At 41.2% G+C, this 16,785-nt stretch overlaps 1 protein-coding gene across 2 annotated transcripts in view; it reads right to left on the bottom strand.

Moving 5' to 3' along the window:
* The window catches only part of srgap3 (SLIT-ROBO Rho GTPase activating protein 3), a 114,932-nt gene extending 101,477 nt beyond the window's left edge, over nt 1-13,455 (bottom strand). For both annotated transcript variants that reach the window (XM_088338349.1, XM_088338350.1), the window contains exon 1: nt 13,118-13,455. In XM_088338349.1, coding sequence (XP_088194475.1) covers nt 13,118-13,175 — 58 coding nt within the window. In that variant the 5' untranslated portion in view covers nt 13,176-13,455. The remainder of the gene's footprint in view (nt 1-13,117) is intronic.
* Nucleotides 13,456-16,785: the final 3,330 nt, after the last annotated feature.

Raw genomic sequence — 16,785 nt, 5'->3', positions numbered from 1 at the left:
TAAAATGGCACTCTGGTTTCCTCCCACATTCCAAAAACATGCATGCCAGGTTTATTGGCCAGTCCAAATTGTCCCTAAGTGTGAATGAGCGAGTGAGTTGTCTGTTCCTGAGTGCCTTGCGACTGTCCGGCAGCCAGTTCAGGGTATCCCCTGCCCACTGTCCGGAGAAAGATGGGATTGACTCCAGCAACCCCCGAGACCCTAGTGAGGATAAGCGGTGAAGATAATGGATGGAGTATCGCCGCTATCTTCCTAGAGAGTTATCAAGTCTGCAAGTTTATACGATTGTGTTTCCATCCTGAGAGGTGGCAAAATGATATTTCTATGAGCTGAAAATAGCTTTACGCCCACTTCATAATAATGTCACTCTCAAACGTCAAAAAACAGACTGAAGTCACTGAACTTCACTAATTATAGAAAGACTGAGTTCGAGCCATCGGAGTATTGTTTCAGTACCGTGTCCCAGTTTTGTGCTTCATCGACGACCTCTTAAATAGTACTATTCTAAAGCCTGTTTACCTTGTTAACTATTGTAAATATCAATGAAAACCAAGATTTTATACATCACAGTGTTGTGTTTATTAATTTGAATGACCCTGTATAATATTGGGGCTTTAACATTAGTGGGTCAATTGGAGGAAATGGTCAATTTATTTCCTCAAATATTTTGTCACTTTAAAATGCATACCCCTCGATGCTAATAAGTTTATTCTGTTTTTTAACTTGAACACCTGCAAAGAGATCGCATTGCAGTTCATAATTATGACTATTTTACCATACAGTTGCTTGTTGTTTTGATTGTTAAGCATGGTCATTGTCAACATTGGCTTATCATGTTGCTTTATTTCCCACATCCTTTAGGGTTGATTTGCTTTTGTGACCTAGGAAATGTAATCAAAATACAGGGCTCAGGGGACAGTTCTAAGAACAGGTTGGAATTTCTTATCTGAAATTTGGGCTCTCTCCTGTTCTCATTGCAAGTTAAAAATCCATTGATGTATTCTCTCCTTATTTAGAATCAACTATAAACTATGTAAACGAATCAGTCACTTAGGTCAAAGTTTAGGCCAACAGAAAGGTTTTCTACTGCCCCTGAAATGATCTTGATTCACTATTGTTTTACACACCGAGATTGGCTGAGTATATATTTCTTCACTGTATGTTATTTTTTTGCACTTTATTCTATTTCAATCCAATAGTATTTTTAAAAATATTCCAGTTTAGTGATTAATAGAAAATTATTTGTTTATTTGAAGTAAATTTAGTTGGTTGGTTTGATCCCTTGACCACTAGGGTCATAGGGGCACCATTTCCTGTGGGCAAGTACAGCCTGGTGGTGCCCATCTTTCGCCAGGCCAACATGTTTCCACCCAGTCTCGAACCGAGGACTGTTTTCGTGTTAGGGGAATGTACTAACCACTTTACTACATTTCGTAAAACAAAAACTAAGGGGTACTGATGGTGCCTGAATATTATGTCTTTTATGTGATGTTTATGTTATGAGGACGTTTATATAAAATAAATGTATTTTTTTCCCTTTGAAAAGTCAAGATTAATGACATAGCCATTAAGCATATAGTCTGGTTTATCCAATCATATTGGAATATATTTGTTAGGTCTTTAGTAGGCTCAATTAAGTTGACTTTGACAACATTGTTACACGCTTTTAATTAACAATAAACCAAAAATATATTGTTCTTGTAAGTTTTGTATTATAAAATGATGTGTTTTTGCACGGTGCGTCTGTGGCACAGTTCTGAGGTCATGAGATTGAACCTTCCTGTGCGGAGTTGGCATGTTCTCCCCGTGCTTGTGTGGGTTTCCCCCCGCATTCCAAAAAACATTCAAGTCAGGTTAATTGGCTGGTCCAAATTGTCCCTAGGTGTGAATGAGCGAGTGAGTTGTCTGTCCCTGTGTGCCCTGCGACTGGCTGGCAACCAGTTCAGGGTGTCCCCTGCCCACTGCCCGAAGATAGCTGGGTTGGGCTCCAGCGCCCCAGCGACCCTACTGAGGATAAGCGGTGCAGACAATGAATAAATGAATGAATGAATGAATAAATGATTTGTGTGTGACATGAAATCCAGCTCCAAAAATACATTTTGAAAATGTAAAGAAAGACTTGCTCTTGTCTTGTGTACACCATGAAAAAGAAGTTTGTTTCCTGCTACCACAACAGTCGTATTGTTAAAGCCATTAAATCCTTCTTTGCTCAGCGTTTTCGAAATTTGTTCAACATAACCAAGTGATTGTGAGCATGCACCAACTGGCACCAAAAAAGAGAAAGCCACTGAAACCACTTCTGTTCAAGTTGACTTGTTATAAATGCAATCACACATTCATAAAGCTGAATGAATTTGTGCTGTGCAAAAAGAGAATTATCCAATCAAGAAGCTGATTATGTTTGAATCAAACATCCAGTTAACTAGCGCCAGCTGCCTCCATAACAGTCCCGCCGCTCCACCGAGCACCGGAAAAAAGCATAACAGAATCAATGCGACTGTTTTCTTTTCTCAGCATCGATTCAAAATTTGAATTATAGGCACCTGGAGATTAAATGTTGCACAACAAAAACAGCGAATTAAAAACAGGAACATGAAAATCTAAAACAGTATTGTAGGGCTGGGTGTCAAGACACATATTCTAAATTGATTCAATATAGATTTAAAAGAGTTGAATCACTTTTCTTTTTTTTAAAAAACTGATTTGCTTCAATTCAATCACTACTCGACACGTATTTTGAAGGGATAGTGTGTATAATTTGACCAACTATAAACGCGATCTAAAAAGTACAAGGGGAAAAACACACTGACATTTTAATAAAATCAAAACTCTAAGTAGATAATAATATTTATAATAACAAAAAGACTTCATTAGAAGGTAAATTTCAGAGACAAACTTGTTCAAAAGACAGTGTGTATTATTTGACCACTAGATGTCAGCGTTTTGTGAACGGCAACCGAAAACCAGTTCTAAAGGCACAAGGGAGAATACAAATTACGGAGACTCAAAGTAACCAAATCAAACAACTTTTATTCTCATTTTTTTGCCCAGTCTTTCACAATATTTTCGGTTTAGGGAGTACCCGTAGCAGCAAGATGGGAGCACCCTCTTGGTGAGCTTCATTTTAGGTTAAACTAAATGATTTTTGCAATTTTTTCATTGACAATGAGACTATTGCTTTAAAAAAAATAAGTCAAACGCCACTGCAGATGAATAAATTAAAGAAGATCAAATGCCCAGTGTTCAAATTATGCAAATACCCAAGATACGTTTTTTGCACATCTAGGAGGTGCTAAATAATGTGCAATGTCTCTTTAAAGAAAAAAAAACGGCCTTAACATAATTTTAGACATAAATATTTGAAAAACACAAGGAAGTATATGATTAGTAGAAAAAATAATGATTTATAAAGAAAAATTCATTCAATATTGATCTTTTAGACCCAACCCGACAATAGTGTTTTTGTTAGTTGGATAAATTACATTTTTTTCCTCACTACAGAGATAAAAACTTTGTGGTTTGGGAATTTTTTTAAAAACTGTTCTAGTCCGTCACTCACGATGATTTTAAATGGTCAGCGTGGCTTGACACAAACAGGAATTTGTCTCGAACATAACAAACATTAAGAACATTATGACATCTTGGCACGTCTTTAATAACATGACCTTGTATGTAGCCAGTTTAATTGCAAAGCAGGCTAACCCACTCTTTGTGGGACCCGACAGTTTCTTTTTTTGACCACAGGAAAAAAAATCCTGGTCCACCGCAGGACGATTGTCTTTGCATGGCGGTTTGACGGTTTTATGGAGTCAGTAAGTCCACTGGAGCATGTTCTGGCCGCCCTGCGCCCATTAAAAGACCTAGCGTCATCTGCACAGGAACGACAACAGACTCGAGGTGACACAGCCGCAAAATGACAACAGGCTGTCCATCCACGCGCTATGAACTGTAAAAAACTGAATGGGGTGACTCATTAAAGCTTCGGATCAGCATCATTGCATCCACAAGGGTAATTTACCAATAGATTGTTAAAACGGTGGTTCTCAATGAACTGATAACAAAGGCATTGAAAGTGAATGTATAATATACCTTCAATGTTATTTACTTTAAATACTATGTAATTCCTTGGAGTGACCTAAAATAGTATTGTTTTTTTTTAGAAATACCTGCTGTTATTAATGACAATATAGACAATTCTAATTCTAATACATCTTTGAAAATAGGTGAATTGTTACTTTTTAGTCTCTGAAGATTAACTGAGTCATTTACAAGTAATGTTTCCATATATGGCTGCGACTGTGCAAATACTTACTGTATATTGAACTGCGCTGCAGATATTACAGTAATGACATAGGGATGTTAAACAAGTGGGGCTGGATGGTTGCAAGGAGTGGCAAGATGATAAGGACCTAGGGTACTGACCTACCAGACGGCAACTCAGCAGACACCCAAGGCAGCTACATGTACCTTGGCATCACACAGACTAATGTGAATCATAAAGAGCCCACAAGGAAATAGGCCACAGCCAAATATCTCCTGAAGGTAAGGCAGGTCCCAAGAAGCCAGCTGAATGGTAGAAACATGGTCTGGTCCATCAACACGTAAGCACTGCCAGTCATGAGTTACCCTGTATTTCTCATAAACTGGATGAAAGCATCAATGCCACGGTCCAGGATGACACATTGAAAATCCAAGACTACATCACACAAATAATCATTGTTCAAATGTCACTGCATTGTGAAGTATGACCAAAAATGAGTGCTACAAAGCGCATGGCCCATTTTTCTTCTTTTATTTTGCCCAGGCTTTCACAAGGCTTTTGGTGTTTTGGAGTACCCGTAGCAAAAGGATGGCGGACAACCGAAAAACTTGTTGGGTAAATGTCTTGGGCAGCAGAACCCTGAGGAGGAAGAGCAGACATACCGGAGAGACAAGCCCCTACATGGCATTGGCCACTGTCAGATAAAGGAGGTTGCTGCCATTAAAAAAAAAAATCCAACCGGAGGCTGGAAAATGCAGGACTGTGTCACAGCACAGAGGCTCTGATCGTGGCAATAGAAGAGCAGGCCATAAGCACAAGAGCCACAGAGGCCAGGATCTACCAGAGTATATTAGACCCAAGATTCAGACGTGGCTGAAACAGTCCAGCACAAAGAGGCAGGAAGTAAGATGTCAGCTGGATCAGCGTACATGGAGAGGCCCGACCAAGTAGCTGCAATAATATAAAGGGACTTTGGTAACCAGTATGGTATAGAAGTCCTCAAATCCCAATGGGCCATACAACAGAAGGTTGTGGAGAAGATCCTCTGGGACTTCAGCTTCCAGACTGACGAGCAGTTTCTGGCTAACCAACCGGACATAGTGGTGGTGTACAACGAGCAGAACAGGGTGGTGATAATAGATGTGGCAAATGAAGCTGATCTCAAAGTCAGGAAGAAGGAATACAAGAAACTGGAGAAATACCAAGGGTTGATAGAGCAGCTGGAACAGATGTGGAAGGTCATATACACATATATATACATATATATATATATATATACATATATATATATATATATATATCTCCTGTATCCTAATTGGATGAAAATTGTGAGACAGCGACGAATGTTCTTATAACTTCAACACTAACGTTTAAAATAATTTTTAGGCCCATAACAAATGACAGCTGCTAGAGGAAGTGGGCCGAGCTCCTCAGCGATACAAGCACGCAGCGCTCCAAGCCAGTCACAGCTAACCAGCCTCACTATTGACATGGAAATACACGACGAGGCAGCTTAAATGGCTTAAATAAACCCAAGGAGGCTTCGACTCGGCCGTTTTGTTACGCTTTACAAATCTATGAACTGAAGGTGTTCGATTCTCGGGTCGCTCGTCACACGCTCCGCTTTGCTTTTTTTCACTGCTCATATTTTCTTTGTTCGTGTCGTTTATTTATCAGGACGCCTCATACATAATAAAGTAACCTGGTGATCTTGGAATGACCCAATCAATGACACACTGATGAGAAGGGCCCCTTCTGCCACGTCTGCGCCCACCATTAAGCCATAAGTCACAATACGACAGGTGCAATTTCCAATGTGAATTTCATTAAGGCTCACTCACTGGCTGGTTCATCTTGGATGTCGTTGTGAGGAGGTGAAAAGCCTGAAGAGTTTGCGTCTACACAACGGACGGACGTCGAATCACAAATAAGCTGTAAATCAACGTCCTTCTTTCTCATGCCAATCATGGACCCGAGTAATTTTGTACTTTGTTAAGATATTGAGAGTATTTTATACATATTAAGAATTGAGAAACGTAAACATTGAGGGTACATTTCACATGCAGTTGAGAAATTTGGAAATTCCAAGCATACAAATTGCATCGCATATTGAGAATTCAGAAATGTAAAAGTTTTAAGTGAAAATGTGTCATTTGAGATGTCCTTAAAAAGTTAAAAGTAAAATATTTACTCCATTGAGTATGTGTAAGCAATACCCGACTGAGTTCAAACAGTCCATTTTTTTCCACATATCTGTTTTTATCTTAGCAAAGCTGTTCGGGGCAGAACACATCAAGTAGGATGAATGGGGATGGAGAGTGAGTTCATAATAATAATAATAATAATTTCCTTGTATTGTCATTCTGTGTAACAATGTACACAGAACGAAATGTCGATTGCACCTGACCCGTTGTAGCGAGCCGATGCAGCCGCAGCCAACAGAGGGCGCCGCCGACCACTTTTTAAGTCTTAGGAATGACTCGGCCGGGGCGCGAACCACCGACCTCCCAGTCTCAAATGCTCTTGAAGATGAAAAAAACATTAATGCAAGTGTGTCTAAGAAATGTACGTACTAGCACGTGCAACAAAAGGAGCTTGACAGAGGCTGCAATGATAACACAAGCCAAGGGATGGCGGCAGCTAGTAGAAAAGTTCCAAATTCCGTACAGCTCCTTTAGAAATTCTAAGTGTACATTCTACATGAGTTGAGTTTAACACATTCAGAGCAGAGGTCTCAAACTCGCGCCCTGAGGGCCAATTTCAACCAGCGGGTGATAGTTTGAGGCCCCCACCTATGAAAGTTCAGTGTGTATTATTATGTTGATCCTATTAGTAAAGATAATTCATTATTTAAAATATATAGATAGATAGATAGATAGATAGATAGATAGATAGATAGATAGATAGATAGATAGATAGATAGATAGATAGATAGATAGATAGATAGATAGATAGATAGATAGATAGATAGATAGATAGATAGATAGATAGATAGATACTTTATTCATCCCCGAAGGGAAATTCACATTTCCAGCAGCATCCCTGAGCTGAGAACAGTACAATATATACTTATTAAAAAAGTAAGCAAATATAATGTATATGAACTACGATATAAATCTGCATTTTAAACATACTTATACTTAATGGGCGGCACAGCGGATGGGTGGTTAGCACACAACCCTACAGTGCAGAGGTACAGGGTTCAAGTCCAGCTACCGCAGCCTCCTCCTGTGTGGAGTTTGCGTGTTCTCTGCTTTCCTCCCACATTCCAAAAACATGAATGTCAGGTTAATTAACTGGTCTATATTATCCCTGGGTGTGAATGAGCGAGTGAATTGTCTGTCTATGTGGGCCCTGCGACTGGTTGGCCACCAGTTCAGGGTGTCCCCTGCCCACTGCCTGAGGATGGCTGGGATGGTCTCCAGCACCCCTGTGACCCTACTGAGGATAAGCGGTGCAGATAATGGATGGTATAATAATAGTCTGTTGTCTGACTTCTTGTGATTAAGGTATATACAAATAAACCTGAAACTTGACATTACTTAAGCATCACCTAGAAAATTTTGGTTGCACTACACAATATTGTCAAATAATACACACTGTCCTTTTAAAATAGCTGCCCACGCAAATTACGGATTCTTTTTTTACTGATTGATTGATTTTTGTATTAATTCCTAATGTTTTACTTGAAAAGCTTATTCAGCGTAACAAAATAAATAGAACAATGAAATGTTTTTATAAGAGCTTTTCTTGTGAAAAACCCGATTTAGCCAAACCTCAACAGACCCTAGCTCTGGTGGCCCCAGTGTAAACTGAGTGCGGGAACCCAGATTGAGGGTATACGTTTCAGATGAGTAAAGAAATGTAAATATTTTGAGTGAACATGACAAGTTATAAAAACAATTCAACATATTGTAAGTAGTCAAATTTAAAAAGTATTTATTTCCCACATGTTTTAAAAATGTTCAGTCTACACTACACATATTAGTTGCAGTGACGTGCGTTGAGGTCTGTGTCTGGTCAGCTCACAGGAACCTAATTCTCATTCATCATTTGATTGGCAGATCCAAAAAGGAATACAAAAGCATTAGCATAGAAAAAACATTTAATGTCTTACCTTTACTTTTAAAATAAAGTGTACGTGCTGCTGCTTTTGAGTAAAAGCACCAATAGATAGGTAACCTTTCGTTTAGAAAAACATTCAAATATTTAAAAAGAATTAAGGATATTGAATGGCTTGACCTGTTATTAGCTTGTTAATACTGTCACTTATTAAATTAGATGACCTGGTCTCACTATCACCCTCAGTCATGAGGCAAGAGAATTGCGTGCCTCACTCTGAATCTGCAGACGCTCAAAACACTTGTACGTTACATACTAATTCTATTTAGCCATTTTGAGAAAGAAAATCCCCAAATTGCAAAGTTATATATATATATATATATATACATATATATATATATATATACATATATATATATATATATATATATATATATATATATAGATAGATATAATGGACTATATATATACATATATATACATATATATATATATATATATATATATATATATATATATATATATATATATATATATATATATATATATATATATATATATATATATATATATATATATATATATATATATATATATATATATATATATATATATATATATATACACAGACGCTGCCCTACTTACGAACGAGTTTGTCACGGTCGCCTTGGTGACCAGTCTGCCCCGCCCTCTGGGCAACAGCTGAAAGCAGTTCCACTAATTGTGAGTCTGTATTTAAGGCTGCATTGTGGGCTCTGCCGTTGCGGGTTCATTACTCTTATACACAATCCCGGTCTGTTATGCTTGTCCTGTTTTAGTCTGTTATGCCTTGTCCTGTTTTAGTCTGTTATGCCTTGTCCTGTTGAGTTCGTGCCGGAGGAACTCTGTATTGTTCTGTTTTGCCCCGGAGTATTGGGCGACTTTTATTTTATTAAATAAAACTTATGGATCGTCAACGCATTTGAGTTCTCCCTTCATGCCTCCTGCCTCCGTTCTGGTCCGGTCACCTTCCACGCCACCACGTCTCGTGACAGAATGAACCCGCCAACAATTGAACTCAGCGAACGATCCCAGCGCGACTTGGGGAGAGCTGGAGAGCGCAGTTTGGCAGGCGCCTACTGAGTTGGCCTTCCCTGCCCGTTCGAACCACGGCCCCGCCCGTCATGGCCCTTGCTGTGCCTCGAATGGGGTCCCAGGAAGAATTGACGCCTGCCTGCCCGACTCCCGTGCCGATTGCCTGCTATTCCCTCTCCCCTGCGTGCAAGTCCGACTCCGACTCCGCTGCCCGTCGGGCCGACTCCGACTCCGCTGCCCGTCGGGCCGACTCCGACTCCGCTGCCCGTCGGGCCGACTCCGACTCCGCTGCCCGTCGGGCCGACTCCGACTCTGATGCCTGCCTGCCCGACTCCCGTGCCGACTGCCTGCTATTCAGTCTCCCCTGCGTGCCGGTCCGACTCCGCTGCCTGCCAGTCCGACACCGCTGCCTGCCAGTCCGACACCGCTGCCTGCGTGCCAGTCCGACACCGCTGCCTGCGTGCCAGTCCGACTCCGCTGCCTGCGTGCCAGTCCGACTCCGCTGCCTGCGTGCCAGTCCGACTCCGCTGCCTGCGTGCCAGTCCGACTCCGCTGCCTGCGTGCCAGTCCGACTCCGCTGCCTGCGTGCCAGTCCGACTCCGCTGCCTGCGTGCCAGTCCAACTCCGCTGCCTGCGTGCCAGTCCGACTCCGCTGCCTGCGTGCCAGTCCGACTCTGCTGCCTGCGTGCCAGTCCGACTCTGCTGTCTGCGTGCCAGTCCGACTCAGCTGCCTGCGTGCTAGTCCGACTCCGCTGCTCCTGTTTTGCCGGTTCTGATTTTGACTCTCTCATGTCTTGTCTGTTCTGATTTTGACTCTCTCATGTTTGCCTGTTCTGATTTTACCTGTCCTGTTTACCTGCCCTGATTTTGCCTGTCCTGTTCTCGTCGGTTCTGCCTGTCTGTTATCCCCTGGCCAGTTTGCCCACCAGACCCCCTCCCTGCCGACCGCCGATTCCAATCCGCCCGACGCAGATGGCGCCTGCCTCTCCCCGTTCCTGCGTGTTCGGAGGAGGGAGCGGGGTTGCCCCAATCGCGAGCGTCAACATTCCGGGGCGTGAGGTTGTAATTTTTTCTTTTTTGGGACCTCGGGAGCTGTCCCTTAAGAGGGGGGCTCTGTCACGGTCGCCTTGGTGACCAGTCTGCCCCGCCCTCTGGGCAACAGCTGAAAGCAGTTCCACTAATTGTGAGTCTGTATTTAAGGCTGCATTGTGGGCTCTGCCGTTGCGGGTTCATTACTCTTATACACAATCCCGGTCTGTTATGCTTGTCCTGTTTTAGTCTGTTATGCCTTGTCCTGTTTTAGTCTGTTATGCCTTGTCCTGTTGAGTTCGTGCCGGAGGAACTCTGTATTGTTCTGTTTTGCCCCGGAGTATTGGGCGACTTTTATTTTATTAAATAAAACTTATGGATCGTCAACGCATTTGAGTTCTCCCTTCATGCCTCCTGCCTCCGTTCTGGTCCGGTCACCTTCCACGCCACCACGTCTCGTGACAGAGTTAGGATCTGGATGATCGTTCGTAAGTTGCTTCAGTGCTATATTTTGTATGTTCAAGGTTTATATGAGTATGTTTAAGGCTTGTATAAGTAACCTGTCCTATTTTGTAACAAAAACTAAACATTTCATAGAATAATATGCTCTATAAAGATACATAAAATTGAGTTTAACTTACTTTTGGAAGAAGAGCTTCAAGAGTGAGGCGACTTCCTCCGTGGTAGAAAGTGGCCAAAAAAAAGCATTCAATTTTCTCAAACGCATCAAACTTTCATATTCCACTTTAATTTAAAAAGAAACTGTTCGCCTCTTTCCATTTTATACCAACCATATTGAATGGCTGCACGAGGTAATAAACAATAAAAATGTAAAAATTCTTAGCTCGCTGGAGATACAGCAGAGTATGTTTACACACAAACTAGGATGATTAGTAGAAAAAATAATGATTTGCGGAGGATGCGGATTTTTTCTTCGGGGTGGATGCTGGGTGACCCCTCACAGCGCCACACGCTGGTAGCGGCGGAAAGAAGCACTACAGCACTGTTTTCTACTCGGAAAGAGATGCACACAGTACAAAATCTAACTAACAGCAATGTCCGGAAATTTTTCGATATCCCGAATTTTTTTTTCGTATCTATCATTTTTCGTAAGTTGTAAGTAGGGGAGTGTCTGTATATATATATATATATATATATATATATATATATATATATATATATATATATATATATATTATATATATACTCACTAGGGTCACGGGGGTGTTGGAGCCCATCCCAGCTATCTTTGCGTAGTGGGCAGGGGGACATCCTGAACAAACAGAGACACAAGCTCATTCACCCCTAGGGACAATTTGGACCGGCCAATTAACCTGACATGTTTTTGGAATGTTGGAGGAAAATGGAGTGCCCGGTGGAAACCCACGCAAGCACAGGGAGAACATGCAAACCCCACACAGGAAGGTTCGATCTCATGACGTCAGAACTGTGCCGCACCACTGTGCTGCCGTGCTGCCACTAATATATATTTATAAATAAATGGGTGTATATTTACGAATGCGTATGCATGTATATTGGTGTATATTTGTGAATATGTGTGGGTATGTGTATCTTCACAGATGTGTATGTGAATATGTATGCATATATGCATATTTATCCATGTGAATGTATACATATGGGATTGTATGAGTATTTATACATGTAAGATTGTATATGTATATATGCATGTATGTCCGAGTATATATGTACATATATGTATAGTTGGGTTTTTTTTTTCCATTGCTTCGTTTTGTGGTTTATGTGGATTCCTCATTTTTCTTTTTTTCCATTTTGTACAATTGTGATGCAGATTCCGAATACCTAAATGACAACATAAACAAATAACTTTTAACACTGAATACATGGAGGAATTGAATGAGCTTCACCTGCCTTCCCGGACTGCACATCACTGATGAGTGAAGAAAACTAAAATAATTGAGTATTTCACGTTCTGTGTTGATCAATAAGTCCATGCAGTGTTGTTTTAAAAAAAATGACAGGTACCAATTAACAAGCTTTAGCAAAAAACGTTTTAGCACATCTAAGTGTGCTTTCGGAAGCCATACACTATTAATTACATCATAGAACTGAACAGTTTCCTTTTATCACCAGGCCTCAGTAAACATCTTTGACCACAATTTTGCACCTGTTTTGTTTTTAAAACATGAACGGGGTTCAACCTGTGAGATGACCTCTAATAATCACATTTTGAACGAGCTCACAAAGCGGTGAAAGATTAAGCAGTGTATGTTGTCAGTGAAAGACAACATTCACTGCTTGTCCAATTATGCCTAAACAAGTTAAAACGAGACCAGTATTTAGTCCTGACTGTGGCCCACCCAACGCCGCTAATAAAATCAAATGAGTCAGAATTTGCATCGAGAGAAAGCTCACCAGAAGCTCCAAGATGTGCAGAAGAAGGTGCAGCCCAGCAATCATTTCTAAGGCGTTTTTTTAATTTACCCGGCAACACGAGCATGCATAGGCAAGATCATAACCACCACAAAAACCTTTGTGGATAAATGCATGAGGAAAAAAACACAGCTCAGGGGGTCTGATGTGATGCTCTTGCCATGTCACAGAATTCCAACAAAGAGGTTTCCACATAAAAGTCCCGAAGGTTAAGACACAAGACTGTGCAAATGTTTTTCTGTTCTTCACTTTTTCTTTTTGAATCAAACAAGGACTCACCTTTCACTTGAGTTTCGTAGTCGGCGATGATCTCCTTATCCTTCTTGAACCGGGACATGGTTCCGCTCCCTGCAGCCGAGTCGAGCGCTCCAGAGGCTCAGTACCGGCGGTTCGGGTCTGCGTTTCTTGCAATGACTGTGGTGGAGCTTTGGAGAAAATGCTGCTTGCACAAAAGCGGCTGGCGTTGGCAGTCAGTAGGAGGAGAACACTTCGGTCCGACGTTGCATTGCGCTCTCTCGCTCTCGCTCTCTCTCCCGGTTTTTCTCTTTTATTTAATCCAGGAGCGACCAAAAGAGGGGGTAATGAGTTACGGGGAAAGACAAAAGCCGCACAGGAGCTCAAAGAGGGCATGCAGGGAATGTAAAAAAAAAAGAGAGAGAGGGAGAGAGAGAGAGAGAGAGAGAGACAGAGAGAGAGAGAGACAAAGAGAAAGCGACAGAGAGAGAGAGAAATTAATGTGGTCGAGACATTTTCGTGCATTTTCTCCATTAAGTATCCGTTAACAATGCCCGACTGAGTTCAAAGAGCCCTCAGTCTTCATTTTGTGCTTCTTATCTGACTTTTTCTTGCTTCTAGCAAAGCTGTTTGGGGCAGAAGACACAACGTAAGAGGAATCTGGGATGAGGGGAGTGCTGGAGAGTGACGTTATGCTCATCCCCTTAGGGTTTTTGTTGTTATTGTTTCTATGTAAGGGCGGCTCAGCGGCTGAGTGGTTGGAGCATCTGAAAAACATGCACGTCAGGTTAATTGGCCTGCACAAATTGTCCCTAGTTGTAAATAAGCATGTGAGTTGTCTGTTTCTGTGTGCCCTGCAACTGGCTGCCGACCAGTTCTGTCACAATCACCCGGATCTGGAACACCTGTGCTCAGGATGTGGCGCCAACAGAGGACAGCTGATTGGTGCACACTGTCCATTTAAATCCTCAGCTTCCGGAAACAAGCTGTCTGATAGTACTATGCTACCTGTTGCCATCTGCTCAGAAAGCCGTACCGCCGACTCTTTGCCTGCCTCCTGTTTTCTTCTACTTGATATCCGTTGCCGACCCGTTTCCGAATTTGCCTACGACCTGCCCTGCCCGTCTGATTCCTGATCCCATTTCCGAACACGACGACGCCCTTCTTCTCCAGCCCCAACCAACAACACGACGATTCCGGCTGTCCGCGACCATTCCCACCAAGCCTTCGCCCGCCTGTCAAGCTTCGTCAATCCGTCAAACAACTGATCGAAGAATCACGCCTTGTCATTCCTTCGTTCCAATAAAAACCAAAAAACGAGTGCAAGTGATCTCAGTTTTCCTTCCGTCTCGTCTGACAAGTTCAGGGTGTCCCCTGTCCATTACCCGAGGACAGCTGACAGCTGGGATGGGCTCCAGCACCGGCGCGACCCTACTGGGGATAAGCGGGTGGACCGATGTTTCTATGTGTTAGTTTAGTGTGAAAATGGTGAAAGTAAGAAAATGCCTGCTTGTAGTAGAGTTCATATGCCAATCAAAACCCCAAGAAAGATGAAAAACAGTAGAGTTTATTCAGGTCCAAGAAATCATCTAAGAAATGCACGTACTTGCATGCACATCGTAAAGGAGCTGACTAAGGCTGCAAAGATGACACAAGCCAGGAAATGGAGGCAGGAAATAAAAATACTTCCAAATTCTGTATGGCTCCTAAAAGTACAAAGTAATATTCATAACAACGATAAAGATTACATCATATGGTAGTTAAAAAAAACATGATTAAACGGTCAGTGATGAGTTTGTAGTCTAGTACACACTCAAAATAAGCAAGGTGAATAGGAGAGGACTGTACCTACAACTCTCAAGATGAAAAATTCCAATCTGTTTTAAAAATCCCCTGCTGAGCCCTTTATTTTTTTAAAATATCTTAAGTTACAAATAGGTGATCGGCCTATAGGGTGTGGAAATCAAAGAACTGACAGTGATGTAAAGACTGCACAATAGCAAGATAATGAACAAAAGTCAGCGTTATTGTATATAAGGCAACACAGAACCATGGAATCCTATGCACTGTACTTTGCGGGTGTCTATTATCAAAAACAGACAAGCAGAATCATTTGATCTCAAAGTGTGTATTATTTGATCACAAAATGTTTTTATATTGTGCAACCAAAAACATATGCTAAAATATACAAGGAAGAATACAAACTATGAAGTCTCAAAGTTCTTGATTTGAGTATTTTTGAAAATGCACATTTATATGATGGTTTGTGTATTTTGGCTTACTATTTTCTTTAATAAAGTTTTTTTTCACCACTGGGAGGGGGTAAATAATACAAACTGTCCCTTTAAGATAAGAAAACGGTTAGTGAATCGGAAGTTATCTTTATTAATCTATGATAATCAAAATAGCATAATGAATGATAATTATTATTATTCCATCCATCCATTATCTGCACCGCTTATCGTCAGTAGGGTCGTGGGGGTAGTGGAGCCCATCACAGCAATCATCGGGCAGTGGGCAGGGGACACCCTGAACTGGTTGCCAGCCAATCGCAGGGCACACAGACAGACAACTCGCTCGCTCATTTACACCTAGGGACAATTTGGACCGGCCAATTAACCTGACATTCATGTTTTTGGAAGGTGGGAGGAAACCGGAGTGCCCGGAGGAAACCCGCCCAAGCACGGGGAGAACATGCAAACTCCGCACAGGAAGGTTCGATCTCATGACCTCAGAACTGTGCCGCACACGCTGCGCCACCGTTTAATTGTTCATTTATCATTTTTATGTAACTTAAAAATGGGTGTGACAATCAAACATATGTAGGTATTTCCTAGCGATAAAAAATATCATCACTTCCATCATAACGTTAATTTGTGATTTAACTTTTGTTAGGGTTGAAAACAATTAAAGAATTAATGTGAATATTTCTACTTTGCGTTTAAAAATGTAAGTGAAATACTCATTTTGAATTTTATGACACAAATACACGCAACTTGGGAATTTCACTTTCCTATTTAATAATTTTTCTCATTTTATATATGTTTTATTCCGACTATTTCCCGCGGGAGCTTGAAAAATCAAATAAAACAAGACAAAAATAATACTCAAAATATGTAAGGTTATTTGCCAACAGAAGAAAATAATTTCACTTGGTCATTTTTTTTTTTTTTATATATTTTTCATTTCAATCTTTTGACTTATCAGAGCATATACTTCTGACTATTGACGTTTAAATTTGGTGGTATACAGCGGCGGGCATCGAGAGACACTGGGTGGTGATAGAGCTCTAGCACCACTCTTAAAAATTGTGTCCTCCTGGATAATTCTGGATTTTTTTTCCTAATACACACCGTTTATTGATGTAAAATGTAAATGGTCTGCACTTAAATAGTACTTTTCAAGTCAATGAAGACCTCCGCTTTACAATGTGCTTCACACTTAGCCATTCATACACATACACACACATACCAATAGCAGCGTCAGCCATGCAAGGCAACTACATGCTAATCTGGGGGATTAGGGATTTAGTGTCTTGCCCGAGGACACTTCGACACACGCAGAGGAGCCAGGTATCAAACCTGGGACCTCTTGATTCCAAGATGAGCACTTTACCTACTAAGATACTGCTGCCCCATGTAAAAAAAAATAATCACTGAGTTTTTTTAATCATGCATGGCAAAAACAACCTAAACTATTACAAAACAGGCTCT

This window comes from Urocampus carinirostris, chromosome 6 (assembly GCF_059441175.1).
Source record: "Urocampus carinirostris isolate Australia breed hairy pipefish chromosome 6, RoL_Ucar_1.0, whole genome shotgun sequence".
In the NCBI taxonomy this organism is placed as follows: Eukaryota; Metazoa; Chordata; class Actinopteri; order Syngnathiformes; family Syngnathidae; genus Urocampus; species Urocampus carinirostris.
Note: the sequence above shows the minus strand (reverse complement) of the source record. Positions and strands in the feature narration are given on the sequence as shown.